Source organism: Lacerta agilis, chromosome 11 (genome assembly GCF_009819535.1).
Source record: "Lacerta agilis isolate rLacAgi1 chromosome 11, rLacAgi1.pri, whole genome shotgun sequence".
Taxonomy (NCBI): domain Eukaryota; kingdom Metazoa; phylum Chordata; class Lepidosauria; order Squamata; family Lacertidae; genus Lacerta; species Lacerta agilis.
This window is the reverse complement of record NC_046322.1, coordinates 46,051,611-46,069,964: the sequence shown is the minus strand read 5'-3', so window position 1 is coordinate 46,069,964 and position 18,354 is coordinate 46,051,611. Positions and strand designations below refer to the sequence as shown.

At 39.9% G+C, this 18,354-nt stretch overlaps 1 protein-coding gene across 1 annotated transcript in view; it reads right to left on the bottom strand.

Annotated features, from left to right (window-relative positions):
- SNX24 (sorting nexin 24) overlaps window positions 1-18,354 on the bottom strand; it is an 86,570-nt gene that overhangs the window by 25,131 nt on the left and 43,085 nt on the right. Inside the window, exons 2-3 of the mRNA XM_033163942.1 lie at window positions 12,461-12,544; window positions 9,288-9,392 (exon numbers count right to left, since the gene is read on the bottom strand). Coding sequence (XP_033019833.1) covers window positions 9,288-9,392; window positions 12,461-12,544 — 189 coding nt within the window. The remainder of the gene's footprint in view (window positions 1-9,287; window positions 9,393-12,460; window positions 12,545-18,354) is intronic.

Below are 18,354 nucleotides of genomic sequence, written 5' to 3'. Positions count from 1 at the left end.
TTTCAACAAGTGTGAAAGGGTTGGTCACAGCTTGGGACTGCGGATTCATAAATTAACAAATCTATGGTATACCTAGATCATTCTTAGAGAGCAAATGAGATTCACATAAACTTTCAGCAGACACTGGTCAGTCAAGAATGAGAAAACCCATGTCACATAAGACTTATCAAGGGAATCATTTTATTTTAAATTAGAACGACATTGCTTCTGCTTTTGAAATCTTAGGGCTTATTTCCCATCAAGTAGCTGTTTTACACTACTAAAATGTAAAGCTCATCATTCTCCAGCCCTAAGTGCTAACCGAATAAAACTTCTTATCTGGATCTGTTTCCAAACAGAAACCGCTTGGGTGTCCTGAGTGGACAACTTCTGCTAGGAAAAACACCGAAGGCATTTAACTGATGCTTTCCCTGGATATCTGAGCAGCTTTTGATTTCATCGGTGAAGTGAAATTGTTGATGGGGGCATCATTCTGCAGTGGTTTCATTTTCACTAGGCTGGTAGGTTGGAGACGGTGATGGGAAATAAAATAATTAATAATAATAATAATTTATTTATACCCCACCCATCTGGCTGGATTTCCCCAGCCACTCTGGGCGGCTTCCAACAGAACATTAAAATGCAATAATCTATTAAACATTAAAAGCCTCCCTAAGCAGGGCTGCCTTCAGATATCTTCTAAAAGTCTGGTAGTTGTTTTTCTCTTTGACATCTGGTGGGAGGGCGTTCCACAGGGCGGGTGCCACTATCGAGAAGGCCCTCTGCCTGGTTCCCTGTAACTTGGCTTCTCGTAGTGAGGGAACAAATTTCACACTGTGAAACTTGTTCTACAGTATTGCAGAGCTTCTGTTTTGTTTTCAGTGCTACTTAATATCTACATGAAACTGCTGGCATGTCATGGATTTGAACGAGTGATGCTATCACAATGGTACCAGAACCGTTCCCTTTATGTAAGAACCAGGTGTAGCAATGGAAGTGACAAACTGATGTTTCAGTTAGAACCACCACCACCATGAAACAATCTCACTCTTAAAGAGCAAATTCATAGCTTGGAGATGTTGTTCAGATCCAATGCTTTGGCGCAGCACCAGTTTCAGCAATGGCTATAGCTAGGGCCCCTTCCTGGACAAAGATAACCTTGACAGTATTCATGCCAATCTCCATGCTTTGGTAATATCACTCCTTCTAATGCTGGAATCAGTTTGAGCACGCTGGCAGCTCTGTAGCCAAAACAAAACCAGTAAGAAACAAGAGGGACGTAAGTGCATGTTCAGGTGAATCATATAGGGTTGAGGGAGGGGAGTGAACCTAAAACAACCCAATGAGGGCTGAGCATGCTCAGTAGTCACAGACCTTTGGCGAGCAGTCAAAAAAGCAAACTGGGGGGTGGGGTCTAAAACACAGGGGATGAATACTTGGCTGGAGAGACTGAATGCAAGAAGTTAAGAAGCCAACTGGCAAAACCAATACTTTTCTCCCACACTTCCCCGCTGTTTAGAATTTTTTCTTCATTTCCTCACTTCTCACTACCATGAACCTCTTTACCCAGACTTTGCTAGGCTTGGTGATGTATGGGAAACTGAAGGGTAGACAGCTGGCAGGCAGAAAGAAAGAAAGAAGAAGCTGGCTGAGAGAGAAGACAAGGTGGCATGTGGAAGTTGAGCTGTTATCTCTGTGCAATCTCTTCCTACATTGTCCTTTTTCAATCCTTCCTTTCCCTTCCTTCACTCAGTGGTTGCCGCAGAGAGAGATTGAGTAAAAAGCGATACAAGAAGAGACACACATAAAAAGTACAGAGAAGCCATCTCATTGTCAGATAGGACATTTCCTGTTTCATACATAGAATCTATTTTTAAATGTCCCCAGGGACTGACAGGAGAGCTGTCCATAGAAATCAATTGGGAAATCCAAAATTTAAATGTAGCTGTAACCCAACTCTCTCTCTCTCAAAAAAAGAGAATGTCTCCTGCTTTTTCTATGTCTTATTTATAACCCGCCCCCTAAATAAAAGGTAAAGGTAAAGGGACCCCTGACCATTAGGTCCAGTCGTGGCCGACTCTAGGGTTGTGGCACTCATCTCGCATTACTGGCCGAGGGAACCAGTGTACAGCTTCTGGGTCACGTGGCCAGCATGACTAAGCCGCTTCTGGTGAACCAGAGCAGCACATGGAAACAGCGTTTACCTTCCCGACGGAGCGGTACCTATTTATCTACTTGCACTTTGACGTGCTTTCAAACTGCTAGGTGGGCAAGAGCAGGGACAGAGCAACGGGAGCTCACCCTGTCGTGGGGATTCGAACTGGCCACCTTCTGATCAGCAAGCCCTAGGCTCTGTGGTTTAACCCACAGCGCCACCCGCATCCTACCCCCCCAAAGAGCCATGCAGTACTGCAGATTCCAAGGGGCATTTAATTGCCTCCTTAGTGCAAGTACATGTATCTATTCTATTTTGTTCCCACAAGCTCAGGAAACACACATTCCCTCAAAAGCTACTCCAGATGTTTTGGAGAGGGGCGGGGTCCTCTGGAAGAGAATGGGAGGTAACATTAGGGCTACAGAAGGAGAATTGGTGGGAAATCCACTTTTCTGCTTCTTCTAGCAGGGAGCTTCTATTCTGTTTTAGTCCTTTCCACTCGAGAATGGGCCCTTCCATTTCCAGAAGGACAAGTCTGCATCTAGCTGAGAACTTAGATATATCAGAAGGCTTTAGAAATATTGCATTAAAATGTTACAATAGTTTCTTAAAAAGTATATAGCAGTATGGGCTACAAATTGGACAATGCATGGAAATATCTGCAATCTGATAAACAGATTAAACTATGGATTAAAAAAAACCTGCAAGCAAAGGCTTGCCCCAGACTCTAAAATGTCTGTGCTGTGAGACAAATAACAATTATTGGTGTTTTCTATAATTAGTACAAGAGATTCTCCCATCTCTAGAAGACATAAAGTTAAATATACCAAATGCACTGGGACAGGGGAATAAACACTGGTAAAAACTTTTAATGATGCATTCTGTATCAAATACCAAAGAAATGTGCGCTCTCTCTACAGAATCTAAAAACAGTTGGTAGCAACAATGATGGATTTAAGTTATTAACAGATCAAAAAAAGATGGATGGTGTTCTGCTTTTCTTAATCTACATCATCATCTAGATCTATTTAAAGATATGTGGTGCACTAACAAACTTAGTTAAGGTTTCGATAAAATCAGTAGCATAATCTGCCCCGTTACATTGAGTCTGCATTGATCAATAAAATCACTTGTACTAGGAAAGTACTGTTAAACACTGACAATCCTAGCCATTAATATTATTTAACACACTGTTCACAATCTTTAATGAGGATAAAGAACATTTTGTCTCTTTACACTTATCATACTGCCCTTTCTAGAGATCCTTATAAACACAGCACAACAGTGATTATTCAAAACTAATCGGGGTTTCAAAGGACGAAGGATACTGAATAATTCCTTGTAGGTTTTCTGTTTGATTAATAGATGTTTTCAGTGGTTTGCTTTTAAAATAGATAAAAATGAAGTTAAATAAAATTTGCATTCATGCTTCCCAGGATGGATGTCCATTCATTTCTACCCCTCAAGAAATCTAGCTTCACAGTTCATGCACATTTACCTACTAATGTGATGAAACCACAAATTAAAATGCTTTTTACTACCACATGTTGTTTAGTCGTTTAGTCGTGTCCGACTCTTCGTGACCCCATGCACCAGAGAAACGTTTTACTACCACATATGGAGTGTAAAAACAAGGCAATTCTACCAGAAACAAAATCAGAAATCCAAACAGAAAGAAGTAGCAAGTCTTAACAAAAAATGAATTAATAAATAAATATAAAATTATGATTTCGAACAGATATTCCTAGATCCTGGATGCGGTGACATACCATGTTTAGCGAGTGCTATTGCTATTTGTTTACAAAGGACCCCTGACAGTTAAGTCCAGTCGCGAACAACTCTGGGGTTACAGCGCTCATCTTGCTTTACAGGCCAAGGGAGCCAGTGTTTGTCCGCTCTGCAGGCAGTTTTTCTGAGTCATGTAGCTAGCAAGACTAAGCCGCTTCTGGTTCAACGGAACATTGAAGCCAGAGCAGCGCATGGAAATGCCATTTACCTTCCTGCTGGAGTGCTACCTATTTATCTACTTGCCCTTTTTGGCATGCTTTTGAACTGCTAGGTTGGCAGGAGCTGGGACCGAGCAACGGGAGCTCACCCCGTCGCAGGGATTCGAACTGCCGACCTGATTGTACATGTTAAAAAACACAAAAATCATGGGGAGTTGGTTGATGGCAACTGAAGGAAAGGGCTGCCCCAACAGTTGATTACAACTACTTCTCTTAAACTTGCTAGAACTTAAAAGAGCTCTTTCTACTAAAGTGGATGAACAATATCTAGACAAATAAGAGGAAACACATGTCGGATCTCCTAAGCTTTGACAGTGACTGATGGGGTAACATTTCCCCCCATCAGCACAGGTATGGAGACTGGAAGGACTGTATCACCTGTCCTTATTTTTTGATAAACAAGTGGATGTAGTAACTAGGAGTTCTTTTTTATCAATTATTTTTATTGCATTTTTCTGTGCCATTTTTCTAAGAGCGGAGATCTACATATACACTGATATACTATTTTGCAACCTTTACACTTGTCTACTATAAACGCATTCCGTGGGGCTGCCCTTGACACTAACTTGGACGCTTCAGCTAATGCAAAAAGCTGCTGCACATCTTCTCAAGGATACTGGAAGGCACAATGAGACACAGCCTTGGGCGTTTGGCTCAGGGATGCCTATTTGCTAACTGCTATTCTTGGATTGAATGGGAATGTGGATGGCAAGCTAAGACAAGTTCTTTCACTAGCAGCTTTTTCAATGCTTCTGATGCATTTCATTGGCAATCTCCATATCCAGGTTATCTTCATATGTAAAATAACAGATATTTGACATTTCTTAATAATTATGGTAATCAAACTTCAAGTACATATAATGACATTTACTCATATTCTTCTCTTCCTATAATGCAATGTCTTTTTGTTTTGTAGCTGTGTGATTTGTGCTCATACTGTATTGTGATTTGTGCTCATACTGTATTGTGATGGCCACCAGCTATATACAATAAAATTTATTGAACTTGAACTCCCACTGTTTATTTTAGATTGTTAGAAGCTACTTGAGAACAGAGATTTGCCTATAGAACTCTACAATGAACGGTATTAACACCAATTATTTTTTATTCTAATATGGTTATACTTGAAAATGAAGACTGTTGATCATCAGTGTAGGTGAAACATGATTGAAACATGTTTAATCTTAACTGTGACAAGTTTTCAGGTGCTTCTTTGAAAGACTGTGGACCTAAGATCCATACAAGTAGCAAGCAGACCATTAGTATAAATAATACTTCAAAACGTAGTAGGAGAAATTTATAATCTGCATCTCTTTATTTACTTCTTAAAACTTAAAAATCTGTTTAGATTACAGAGCTTTAAACTCAGTTTGCACAGCATTAACTGCACCAATGAATTATTTCCCTGGGTGCAGCTATATTTTTGACATTTAATTCTTTCTTGCCTAAGTTAAGTAGGTCAATCAAGTCATACAAAGTTATTGTTGCAATACATACCAACAGGCACACTTTATTTTTTTTATTTTTTATTTATTCTATATGAGGAAGATGACTGAGAAGATATTGGAAGCCATCGTATTTTCTTCAAATCCAAAGACAACAGCTTTGACCAATAACATTCCTTCTGCGTAGACCACAGAAATCCTAAGTGTGTGCTCATTATGCCAATTAGTATCTAGAAGCTTAGTAGAGGCAAACTGTTTACTCCTACAGCAGACACTTTTTATTCCAAGCTAGTACTGTTTTATCACAGCCTGTGATAGCTACACCTTATCTTAACCAAGACAGAAACCATTAGCAATGAGATTCTTCTGCTGAAAGAATTGAGATATGATCTATTATGCCAGTACTCAGAATATCAACAGACTATACAACAAGCATTCAGAGAAACAAAACAACATGTTCACTTCACTATAGAACTACTGTGTTTCCTAGAACCCAAATTCCTAGAAGCCTGGCAACATGATAAAAGAATTTCATACATTTAAAAAGTTCCAATATACAAGTCATTTATATGCGACACAACTGCTTTGTAATTTATCTTGCATTGCCATCCTATAGGTGCTGCATTGCTAAATATTTCATGTTCAAGACACTATATACTTAGGGCTGAATCATATAAATTTTTCTATCAGCATAGTACTGCTTTAGGTCAATGGTGGTTTTTTGTTTTTTTACTGCTCAGACTATCACAACACGCTTTACACTATGGCTACAACACAGATATGAATGCATGAGCAGCAGAGAGAACTATTCTAATTGTTAAAGATTCATTACTATATAGTCTCACTTCATTACCACAAAAGTTAGTCAAATAACTGGTATTAGATTCATTTTCTCTCATTATATGGGTATATTGTTGGATACCAACAAAATGAGACCAGTTTTTAGTGCCATAAATGCATTTGCATACTTTATTCTAAGACAGGGGTGCCCAAACTTTTTTCAAAGAGGGCCAGATTTGATGAAGTGAACATGTGTGAGGGCCGACCAAAGTTGTTGAGCTTTTTTAGGGTTTAACTCCAAGCACATATACTGCCACAGGGGCCGGATTAAATGGACTGGCGGGCCAGATTAGGCCCCCCGAAATGGACTTTGGACATGCCTGTTCTAAGAGATATGTAATTTGATGAATATTTGACATGTATTTTGTGTGTTCAGAGTAAAGCAGTTACAGGTAGGTAGCCATGTTGGTCTGCCATAGTCAAAACAATATATAAAATCAAAAAATTATTCCCGTAGCACCTTAGAGATGAACTAAGTTTGTTCTTGGTATGAGCTTTCGTGTGCATGCACACTTCTTCAGATACCACACTTCTTCAGATACACTTCTTCAGAGTAAAGCAGAACCTTGTGAAGAGGTTCTATCTCTAACTTAACGTGACAAACCGTTAATTTTTTTTATGTCAAATGTAAGTGACAATCTTCAGAAATACTGTGTTATTGAAGGAGAGATTATTATAGTTCTTGCCTGCACTTCACTAGTAGATCTACGGGGGCTGAGGGGAGCAGTGTTACAACTTGTAAAAATACGATACAATTGAAGAAGAAGAGGAGGAGGAGGAGGAGGAGGAGGAGGAGGAGGAGGAGGAATAGTAATAGTTTGGATTTGATATCCTGCTTTATTACTACCCGAAGGAGTCTCAAAGCGGCTAACATTCTCCTTTCCCTTCCTCCCCCACAACAAACACTCTGTGAGGTGAGTGGGACTGAGAGACTTCAGAGAAGTGTGACTAGCCCAAGGTCACCCAGCAGCTGCATGTGGAGGAGCGGAGACGCGAACCCGGTTCACCAGATTACGAGTCTACCGCTTTTAACCACTACACCACACTGGCAACAATTATCAACAACCCCATCCATAAATCCAAAACAATAATCCAGGGAGGAACACTGGAGTTAAATTTTATCCTTCTGTTTAAGATTTTTCATATATACAGTATCTATCAGCCTGGTGAACAGCTGCAGAGAAGTTTTTTTTATTGTTTGTCTTCGCTGTAAGAATGATAATTTGCTGGTCTTGGTTGCAGTGTTATAAAAATGAACAGGCTACTGATGCAGAAAAGTAAAAGAAAAGTAAAATAACTTCAGATTTTTATTAACTAGTAAAAGGGATGACACAATTGGCTGAGATTAATTCAGTCTAAACCAGTAACCTGACTCACATTTAACACGAAAATCATGGCTAACTGAGAATGTTTGAGTGTGGCGGTACTCAAAGGGAAAACGGTGGTTGATTCACTGCTCCCCTGGTTGTCCTGCTGCCATGCTGCCTGGAGCTAAACCATGGTTTAGCTTACCATTACATATGAACTCGTGCTCATGATATGTCTGGAACCAGACAAACCACAAGCTGTAGCCAAGGTTTGGCTTGCCGTGGTTTACCTGGGGGACACAAACCACAAACCCAGGTTGGGGCATAATGCTAAGCAAATCCGTAGTTTAGCTTGGACACCACAACCAGGGTAGTGGTGAAGTTAACGGTGGTTTTTACTAGAGATACCCGCACATTAATGAGTTCTTGCCTAGCCATGATTTGGCTTAGCATTACATGAGAGCTGAGCCAATATGTAAATGATTTCCTGAGCAAAATGGTGAGGATGGTATATATGTTCTCCCATTCCATATATTCTTACAACACCTATTATTACTGTTTATTGTATTTATATCTTACTTTTCTTCCAAGGAGCTCAAGGCTCTCCCATACATGTATTTTAACTTCTCACCAGCAAGCTAGTTTAGTGTGAAAGATTGTGCCTGGAACCAGGTTACCCAGTGAGCTTGAGATTGAGCCAGAGTCTCCTCAGTCCCAGTCTGGCACTCTAATCATTACACTATGCTGGTTCTCGACTGCCCATCTTTGAATCAATTTGATTTGCATCGCAGAACTTTACCAAGCTCAAATATAGTGCAACAGCATTACAACTATATCCCAGATATAGAAGCAGTTAGCCACTATAAGACTAGTTTATAAATGACTTAAACAAATAAATATAGAAGAGATAAAATGGTTGCTAGAATACACAAGTTTGAAATAGCAAGTTGTTCACTGTGGCTGGGGAAACCCAGCCTGATGGACAGGGTATTATTAATTATTATTATTATTATTATTATTATTAATATTATTACTGGTGCTGTGGTTTAAACTACTGAGCCTCTTGGGCTTGCCGATCAGGAGGTTGGCAGTTCGAATCCCCGTGATGAGGTAAGCTCCCATTGCTCTGCCTCAGATCCTGCCAACCTAGCAGTTCGAAAGCACGCCAGTGCAAGTAGATAAATAAGTACTGCTGCAGCGGGACGGTAAATGATGTTTCCGTGCACTCTGGTTTCCATCATGATGTTTCGTTGCGCCAGAAGCGGTTTAGTCATGGTGGCCACATGACCCGGAAAGCTTTCTGTGGACAAACGCTGGTTCCCTTGGCCTGAAAGTGATATGAGCGTCGCAACCCCATAGTCACCTTTGACTGGACTTAACCGTCCAGGGATTCTTTACCTTTACCTTTACACCTTATTACTATGATTCTTCACTGTGTCAATATTCTGAAACAATGGATGAGCACTGATGGATTTCAGTGGGTCTGCTCAAACCATGACTAAGTTTGGATCCAACCCATAGTTTAAGGAAATAGGCAATGTTATAAGCAGCTCACCTGCAAATAAGCTTCCAAGCCTTGCCGACGCTGTTCCAGAACTTTGGGCACCCAGTTCCTTACATGCTTCGAAGGGATTTCTGGTGTTCTTATGCATTTCTTAAGCTACAAATATGAACAGACAAATACATTTCTCCCCAATAAAGTCCCTTTAGACATTAAAAGGAAAGCAATCAAAGAGAAGAGAAAACAGGGAATACAAAACTAGAAAGAAACAGGAAGGGGTTGGGGTTGGGGAGACAGAAAGACAGCAAAATGAATTTTGTTATCAAAAACCTGAACAGTCTACAAATAAACTGACTTTATTCCATTACAAATGTTATTGTATACAAGCTGGTGAAGTGAATTTGAAATAAATACTATTAACAGGCAACATGCTGGGCAATTTCTTAAAGCAAGAACTAAGCATTCTGTTATGTCAGCTAAATATTACTACGTGAACTGGCCAATCTACACACCTAATAAAATCTAAAGAATTTAGTTTAACACAGATTTTAGCTGCACTCTTGTGTATAAACAAACCTTTAAAACAGTATCACTTGCTCAAAATACAATTGACTTTAGTCCCTTTCCAGGATTAGGCATTTAGAAAACAACAAATAAGCCGTATAATACTGAACCACCCATATTTCACAGATATTTGAAGAAACAGAAAGCAAGGAACCAAGGGAATTCAATTGAAATCACAACGAAAAACACAACAGAAAAATGAAGTTCAGTAAATCTTAACTTGGATGTATATTGTGCTATATTAGTGACCTATTCCAGGCACCAGAAAATGGTTCCAATGGAATAAGTGTAACTGTACTTTCCTTGTGGTAGCTAAATTTATAGGATTGCATACATAGCTGTTTTTTTTAATTCTGTCTTCCTTCCAGCCCCCAAACCATCTTTTAAATTTGGAGGACTTTAAGAAGTGGTTGGGTAGGTAAAGTTGCTTGACAAGGACATACAAAACATGGGCTTGCACTATTATTTGAATATGCATTAACTGTCTTCTACTAACACATTCCATCAGTGCAAGGATTTTTGCTTGCACATCAATACTTTTTCTCCCCTCCCCCCACGCCCTCCCCAAATCTGCTCCAGGTGGTTGGGAAAACTCCTAGGCCATTATTTAGGGAGCCAACAAAGGTGGGGGAGAATGTTCTGTTGAATGAACAGAAATACTTGTGCTGATGAAACAATGGTCTTAGCACTGTGCTGGATTCCACGCAATGGATTGGAAGTCTTCCTTTGTAGGAATGGCACAAGCCACGCCTGTATAGGAAGAAAGGAAGAATCAGGGCTGCACTCTCCAGCGTGCTCCCAGTTCTTCATCTGAAATTGAGTCACCTGACGTTCTGTGACATCAGGTGATTTACCAAAATGAATTGTCAAGGATGGGAGAGCTCCGCATCTGGTCTGCTAGTTAGCCACCCTGTTTAATTTGTTGTGCTTATCTTCCATTGTGTTGCTTTTACGATATGCATATGGATTTTCTTTATGTTGCTTGCCACCCTTTGCATTATTTTATGATGGAAGGCCAGGATACATATGTCTTAAACAACTGCTGGGAGACATCAGTGTGGCCTTTATCAAGTCACCCTCTCTTATCCTTAGGTCTCTCTCCTGTGTAGTAACAACCACAACTCAGAACTGCTATAAAGATGAGCCAGAGAAATATTTGTAAAGCTGAATGAATGATTAACAAGGTTCCAAGCAGAAGCCCCTCTACAATTCAAAAGAGATATAGAGAAAGTGAAAAGCACTTAGAGTGGATTTCCTATATTTGATACAAAGCGACATAGGTATTCTCTCACCTCTAAATGAATGTGATGGATGTGTGTGCGGAACTGCAAAGACAGAAACTCAAAATTGACTCTGACGTGCACACCCAAAGGAGTTGAGAAATTTACATTTCATCTTTGAGCCGGAGGAGATGTCACCCTATTGAAAGCTGTGTCAACAAAAGTCTCTGCCGATAAAAAAGTTTGAACGTCCAAAACCATTGCTCAAGGAAGACTATACAATACAATGGCTCATACACCCACACAATTGTTGTATGAGAGGTCTTTAATAAGAAAACCAGTAAGGCAGAAAGGGAAAACCCAAAAATTCCACTGACCTCTCATAAGTGCTTTTTTTTTGGGGGGGGGTAGTATTTCTAGTTTGGGAGAATTAAGGCACACACCTTCTTCCTCTTACAACACATCCCCACTTCCTGATAAAATGCTATGTGAGTTGAGCACACTTTTTTTAAAAAGTATGGTTGCATCACAGAAACATTACTGCAGGGGTGAGGAGCCTCCAGACTAAATGTAGCCCTCTAGGTCCCCTCATTTGGCCTGGCAGACCATTTTCAGCAAGCCACATGGGTGAGAGGAGGATTTCAATGGAGCAATTGGGATCTTAAAGCTCCCCAGTTGTTCAATGGATCCAGCCAAGTACGCTACCCTCTGCCTATCCTCCATCAGCTGATGGACGGATCACAGTGCACCTTCAGCCCCCTTGAAGGTAGGGCCTTCAAAGGCATACTCCCATTCTCCATCAGCTCACGGGCAGATCAGAGCACACACCCTCTCCCACTTCTCCTTCAAACTGCTGATGTTTAAAAGAGAAACTGGGAGGAGAGGGGGGGGCAAGAAAACCCTTTGTAAACATCCCAGCCCTGCTCTGTGAATGTGTACAAAGGGCTTTAAAACAGCCCATCCTCACATCTGCTTCAAACAGGAGGTAAGATAAAGCAGAGGACATAGGACAAAGACATCATGACTTGTAGCCATTATCCACCATTCTTCTAATCCTGTTTTTAAGCCATCCAAGCTGGTGGCCATTACTACATGTTGTGGGAGTGAATTCTATTTTTTAATAATGCACGGTGTGCAGAACTACTCTCTTTCGCTTGTCTCAAATCTTCTGAAATTCAGCCTCATCAGATAACCCTGGGATTCTAGTATTATGCAAAAGGAAGAAAAACATCTCTAACTTTCTCCACCACACCATGTGCAAATTATGCCCCTCTATCTTTACTTGCCTTTCCCCCTGAACTAAAGAGCCCTAAATATTGTATCCTTTCCTCACAGACAAAAGAAATGAAACACAAAAGATTCAGAAACCAGAGAAATCACTTTGGAACAAGTGGAGGAAAAGTTCAAGGAGAATCACTTTAACAACTTACGTACAATATTTACCTTTTTATGAAGAGCATGAAATTCACTATACCGCTTTTCAACAAAGTGCTTTCTTCCATTCATTAGTACCTCTATCTTAAAGACCTGTAAAAACCAATTCAAGAGATTACTTTACCTGTTCAAAACCCCCGTTTGCTTTGTGATGTGCTTAAAGGAAAGAATTACTGGAGCTGATTCGTTCCCTCCCCCAAAACACAAAGACACTCAGGAGATACTGAGGTGTAGCCACTGATTAATGAGTATGCTGGCTAAATCCCCTGCTAACCAGTAGGCTCCACAAATACATCCGAGGACAATTAAGATTTGTGAGGCTTAAAAAACTTCCACTATACAATCAACCTAGTAGAAGTGCTTGTTTTTTTTTTAAGCAAAACATCTCAAGAATATCTGGGTCTTTCAGTGATGTGCTATATAGTACATCAACAACCTTATACACATACAGTTCAGTGATAGTGGTAGCATGTCTTGTGGAACACATAAAATATAAATGCAAAGACTATACTGCAGGTTAATTTCCACCTAACCTACATATTCATCTCTAGTCTCAGCTGGGCTTGCTCTATTGTTTACACTATTAAAAAAATGGTTTGGTCTCATTTTCTTTGCATGATGTGTATGACAGCTTTTGCTTCCTCCTGTGGAAGGTTGAAAGGCCAGCTGAAGATGTTCTGTAGTTCCACTAATTAGTAGCCACTAACATGACACTTTCTTGATTTTCAGGTCACTGGGTCAGATCTCAGGGCAGGTGACAAGAAGTATCTCAAAATGCTCATGAAAACATAACCTAGCAAAACCAAGGCCAGCAGAAAAGCATAATAATGAGAGGCCATCACTACTGTAACTGAATGTGCTTACTGTTAGGATTTGTTCTACTGTATTAGGAGATCCTTGGATTAGATAAAGCCAGGGCACCAATATTAGAACCCAATTCTAGACCAGCAACTACTGAATTTTTAAAATTAAATTGAGAAAGGATTTTGGATAGGAAACCTTGGCTTAGCTGCTGTGCTGTGCTAAACTAAAAGGGCAGAGGAGGAGCAAATTGGATGCAATTTGCCAGGTTTCTGGACATCGAAAGTTGGGATAGTGCTGTCACACTCAGATTTCTGGCTGCTCACTGTGAGAACAAGATACTGAACCAAACAGGCCTTCAGCCTGAACCAGCATGATTGCGACAAGCCGTGGTTTGGCTTAGCATTACATGTAAACGTGGCCAGTATGCCTGAAGACCCCTGAACCTGTTCTCTACATTGTCACGAGGATACTTTTATCACTCTACAGTGGTACCTCAAGTTACATACGCTTCAGGTTACAGACTCCGCTAACCCAGAAACAACGCTTCAAGGTTAAGAACTTTGCTTCCGGATAAGAACAGAAATTGTGCTCTGGTGGCGCAGCGGCAGCAGGAGGTCCCATTAGCTAAAGTGGTGCTTCAGGTTAAGAACAGCTTCAGGTTAAGAACGGACCTCCAGAATGAATTAAGTTCTTAACCCGAGGTACCACTGTAATGTAATCTGTTCACATTGCATGGAGAGGGGAGAGAGTTATAAGAGTCAGCATTTCAGATCATGTACTGGAATCTGTGTACACAGCACACTTTTGGTCACCTTCACCTTTTCTCTCCCTTTTCTTAACCTTATTCTGGAAGCTTAAGCCATTGGTGCCAACGGCTGTGAGTACTAATTCTTCAAATTAAATGCTCTGACACGCATGACAACAATGCTCCGTCGAGCCAGGGTTGCGGCGATCCAAAGGACTAGCAGCCAACGAGAATTGTAATGTCAGAAAGAGCTTATACTCACACATAGACGCACAGGCTCTTTCAGACATTATGCTGAAAGTGAATGGGGAAGCCAGTAGTAGAGAACTCCGTCTCTGCTCCTTCTACATTCAGAAAATATCTGAAGACTGCTATTCTTTTGGTTATGCATTCACATGTCAGCATGAGGAAGGGCATTTTGCACCCCTCAAAATAGCGTATTTATCATCCATATTAGTAATTTAATTTCAATTAGTCCTACTGTGATTATCTGATCACTATTTAGAATCTCAGCACGAGTACTATGGTCAGCCTAATGTGTAACACAGGTGTATTCTGAAGCAATATAGATCTGGGCATAAAAGAAAGGGAAACTGAGGTTTTATTAAATATGGACATGCATGTAGAAATTTTCATAATAAGCAGTAAAGGTTATCTATAAAAGATCTTACCAAGCAACAAGTAAAGAGTTTCTAGCAATTTAAACCCTAACTATTGTGTTTACATGACATGAACAATCCCCATATAAAATATTCATGCATTTACCATACCATATTCTTTCTTGGAGAGAATAATGGGACTTCCCATAAGGACTGGGAATCCCTGACAGCCTCCTGCCTCCTCAATATCTAACCATCCAAAAATATTCACATCCCATTCTGGGAAGAGGTTAACCATTGCCTTCCTTGCTACTGCTGAAGTAACATTTGGTCCTTCCACCATCCCTGCCCTAGGACAGAAGCAGCCATTGGAAAAAATGGCAGTTTCCCTTTCAAGGAAAATGACAGACTTTTGGGGAGCAAGTAGAGGGACAATTTTCACTAGGACGCGGGATTCAGAGTTAAGAACACTTCCTGCAAGCCATGGCCTCCGTTGTGAACAAATCCCTCTTTTGATTGGCTGTAACTTCTTAAGTAAACAGAAAACTCGTTAATAGGTTAAATGTGTGTTATTCATTTATCTGATTTGATCCTTTTAGCAACTGGCAAACATACAGTGCTATACATTGCCTTTTAACTGCATAATCAGTAAGCGCATTAAAAGATCTACAACGATTTCTCAGCCAAATAATCTTAATTTCTCACCATTACCGCAATAAAATCCATGCTCAACCCTTAGCAAGTATTTTTTTCTCCATGGAGCCAATACCTAATAGGGATAACAATTAGACATTTAAAATGTCTGCCAGAATTTAACTCAAATAAACCAAGAATAGGAGGAATAGCTTTTGGTTTGAAGTACGTGTGGAAACTCGTATTTTTTTCTCTGACCATCATGCCAAGTAGATGACATTTTATTTTATAACCATCAAAAGGCTGGAGAGGAAGAACTGGGGCCTATTAAATCAAAGTCCTGTTTTAAGCATTCTTTTTAGGAAGCCATAACAAAGTCTTTCAAGGTTCTTGGATCAATCTGCATAACAGCTGTCTTTATTTAAAATTATTTTTTTAACATAGAGCAGTAAGTCATCATCTGATTACCAATTGTAATAAAAATATGAAAGACAGTCGTAAGTTGGGGAGACTATCTCCCATCTTACTGTAGCAAAAAAGCATATCCATCCCAATTTCCAGAACCAGAACCATATTCCTTCTCTGTCTGCATTCCAGTTTTAAGCCTTGTGACTGAGAGACAGTGACATAATGGGAAGGGCTGTAGCTCAGTGTAGAATATATGCTTTGGATCAGGATCAGAAACTCATCAATATATAAGCTAATTGCCAAATGACACCCTAAACCTAGATTACGGTTGCAGAATGTCTAGGTGCCAATTTATTTTAAAATGAAATCATCGTCATCATCATTTCATTTCAATACAACTATCTATCTATCTATCTATCTATCTATATAAAAGCAGTTTACAGCACATTAAAACATCAAATAAAACAAATTCAAGCTTCAAGGAAAATGTTTCTGATCCTTCTCTAAGTGACGTTTCCCTTTCCCTATATTTATTTACCTTCTTAATTTAAATAGCTGCCCCATAGCAGCAGTACTCTAGGAAGTGAGTGTGGTGTAGTGGTTAGAGTGTTGGACTAGGACCTGGGAGATCCGGGTTTAAATTTTGAACGTTCCAGAAGTCGAATGTTTTGGTTTTCGAATTCAGAAAACCCAGAAGTAAATGCTTCAGTTTCTGAATGCGCCTCAGAAGTCAAACGGCTTCCGCTGAGGCCCCCCTCCCAATTTTCTCTATTGAATTTGCAGACTGCCCTTTGCGCTTAAGGTTTGTGAATGTTTCGGAACTCGAACAGTCTTCCGGAACGGATTACGTTCGAAAACCGAGGTACCACTGTACTCTTTGGAGAAAAAGGTGGGCGATAAATGCAATATATAAGCTCTGCTGCTTACCTGGTTCAGACAACTGGAGAGCGCTGCCAGATGGAGATGTCGGTCGCCAACCTGGCATCCAAAGATCTCCATGTGTTCGCGATTGGACCCGCGCCAGTTGCAAAGATTCCTGGCACCTGGGGAATTTCGAAAAATGCTTTGGATGCAGAATGTCCCAGGTTCAATCCAGGGCAGCTTTAGGTAGGGTTCAAAAAGATCTCTGCCCCAAACCCTGCAAAGCTTTTGGCTGGCAGTGCATATACAACAGTGAGCTGCAGGCAGTGGTGAAGCCAGGTGATTTTAGACTCTGCATTTAATGGTAACTTAGTCAGTTTCAAACTGAACATTCAATCCACTATAGCTCTGGTTTTCAAACTCTGTTCCCAAGACCCCTAGGATTCTCTGGAAGCTTGTGGAGGTTCCTCAGTGAAGAACAGAAAACACTCCACAGATGGCCGATTCTGTCAGAACAAGGAAGAGGTCCAAAATTTGGCCAGTCCATCCTTCAGAGGAAAGGTTTTTACAAAGAAAATGAAAGGTTCGTGAAAATAAGGTCTGATGTCTAAGTTGAGTTTGTCTCGTTCCAAATGCAAACAATTGCATTTGTTATTTTTCTCCTATGTTGGTTAAAGTTTAAAATTGTGCTTTCTCTTTTAAATACCCTAATCACTTCTCTCTCATCTGTTTACCTTTCAGGAAGCATTTGAATGTGACCCAGGAATGGTCTGCTTCAGCATGTAAAAAGTTTCTTTAAAAAAAGAAAAAAAAGAAAATAACTGCTTTCTGTTAATGACTCATATACTCAAGAATTGTAGTAAGAGCTTATGCACAGTAATATAATTCACTTCTAGTTCCTAAAAAATGACTTTGGATGAGTCAACAAACCATTCAAAAGAATGCTTTGGTTTTTAGAACTATTCTCTATAAAAATATATATGACACACATTTTAATGAAATAGCAATGATGTAATGGTTTTAAAGTAATTCCAACTAGAAGAAGAACATACTGAAATCTGGATACTGACTCTTTTAAGCTCCCCCAGTTTCACCTACTGGATGCAGGAAGTTTTCCTGGGAATTAAAAAAATAAAAGCTGCTAGGTCAGGATGGGTGCCTGTGCTGGAGGCATGATCCTACAAAGAATTTCGGGAATGCCTAAGTGTCAGGAAGTGAATCTTGAGAGGGAAAATCTATATAGATAATTCAAGGAATGACAACTGTTTTCTGACATGTGTCAATCAGCTCATCCTCACTCCATTTAATATGAACTTTCCTTACCTCTTTTTCAAAGCATCTTTTCAATCATTTCTGGAATCACTAGTGACAGCAAATACAGAGTGCATCTTCTGTAGCACTAGAATTTTAATAATAATATGATGCAATGAATGAAATGCATATTTATTATAGGTCCACGAATATACCCCTTAATGCATAATCTGATTAAACACAAACACAGCCTAACTAAAAACAACATAAGGAAATAAAAACATAAGAGGTCACCTGCTTGCGAACTAGCATTAGTCAACTTTACAAATCCTGGTTGAATGCTGATGAACCTAATCTGCATTTTTATTGGCCACCTGTATCCCTTGAACATCATCACAACTAATTCCACTCAGGTCAAGATTTCTCACAGGCAACCTAGAGAGCATTCAACCCATTTCAGAATCCATTTTACAAAACAGATGAAACAGATCTGAGTATAGTTCACTGACTAAAAGCAAGCTATTCCTTCTAAGTATGTTGAACGTAGCTATACAAGAACAAAAGGAAATAGCTGTTCTGACCATAAAGAACCAGATGCAACC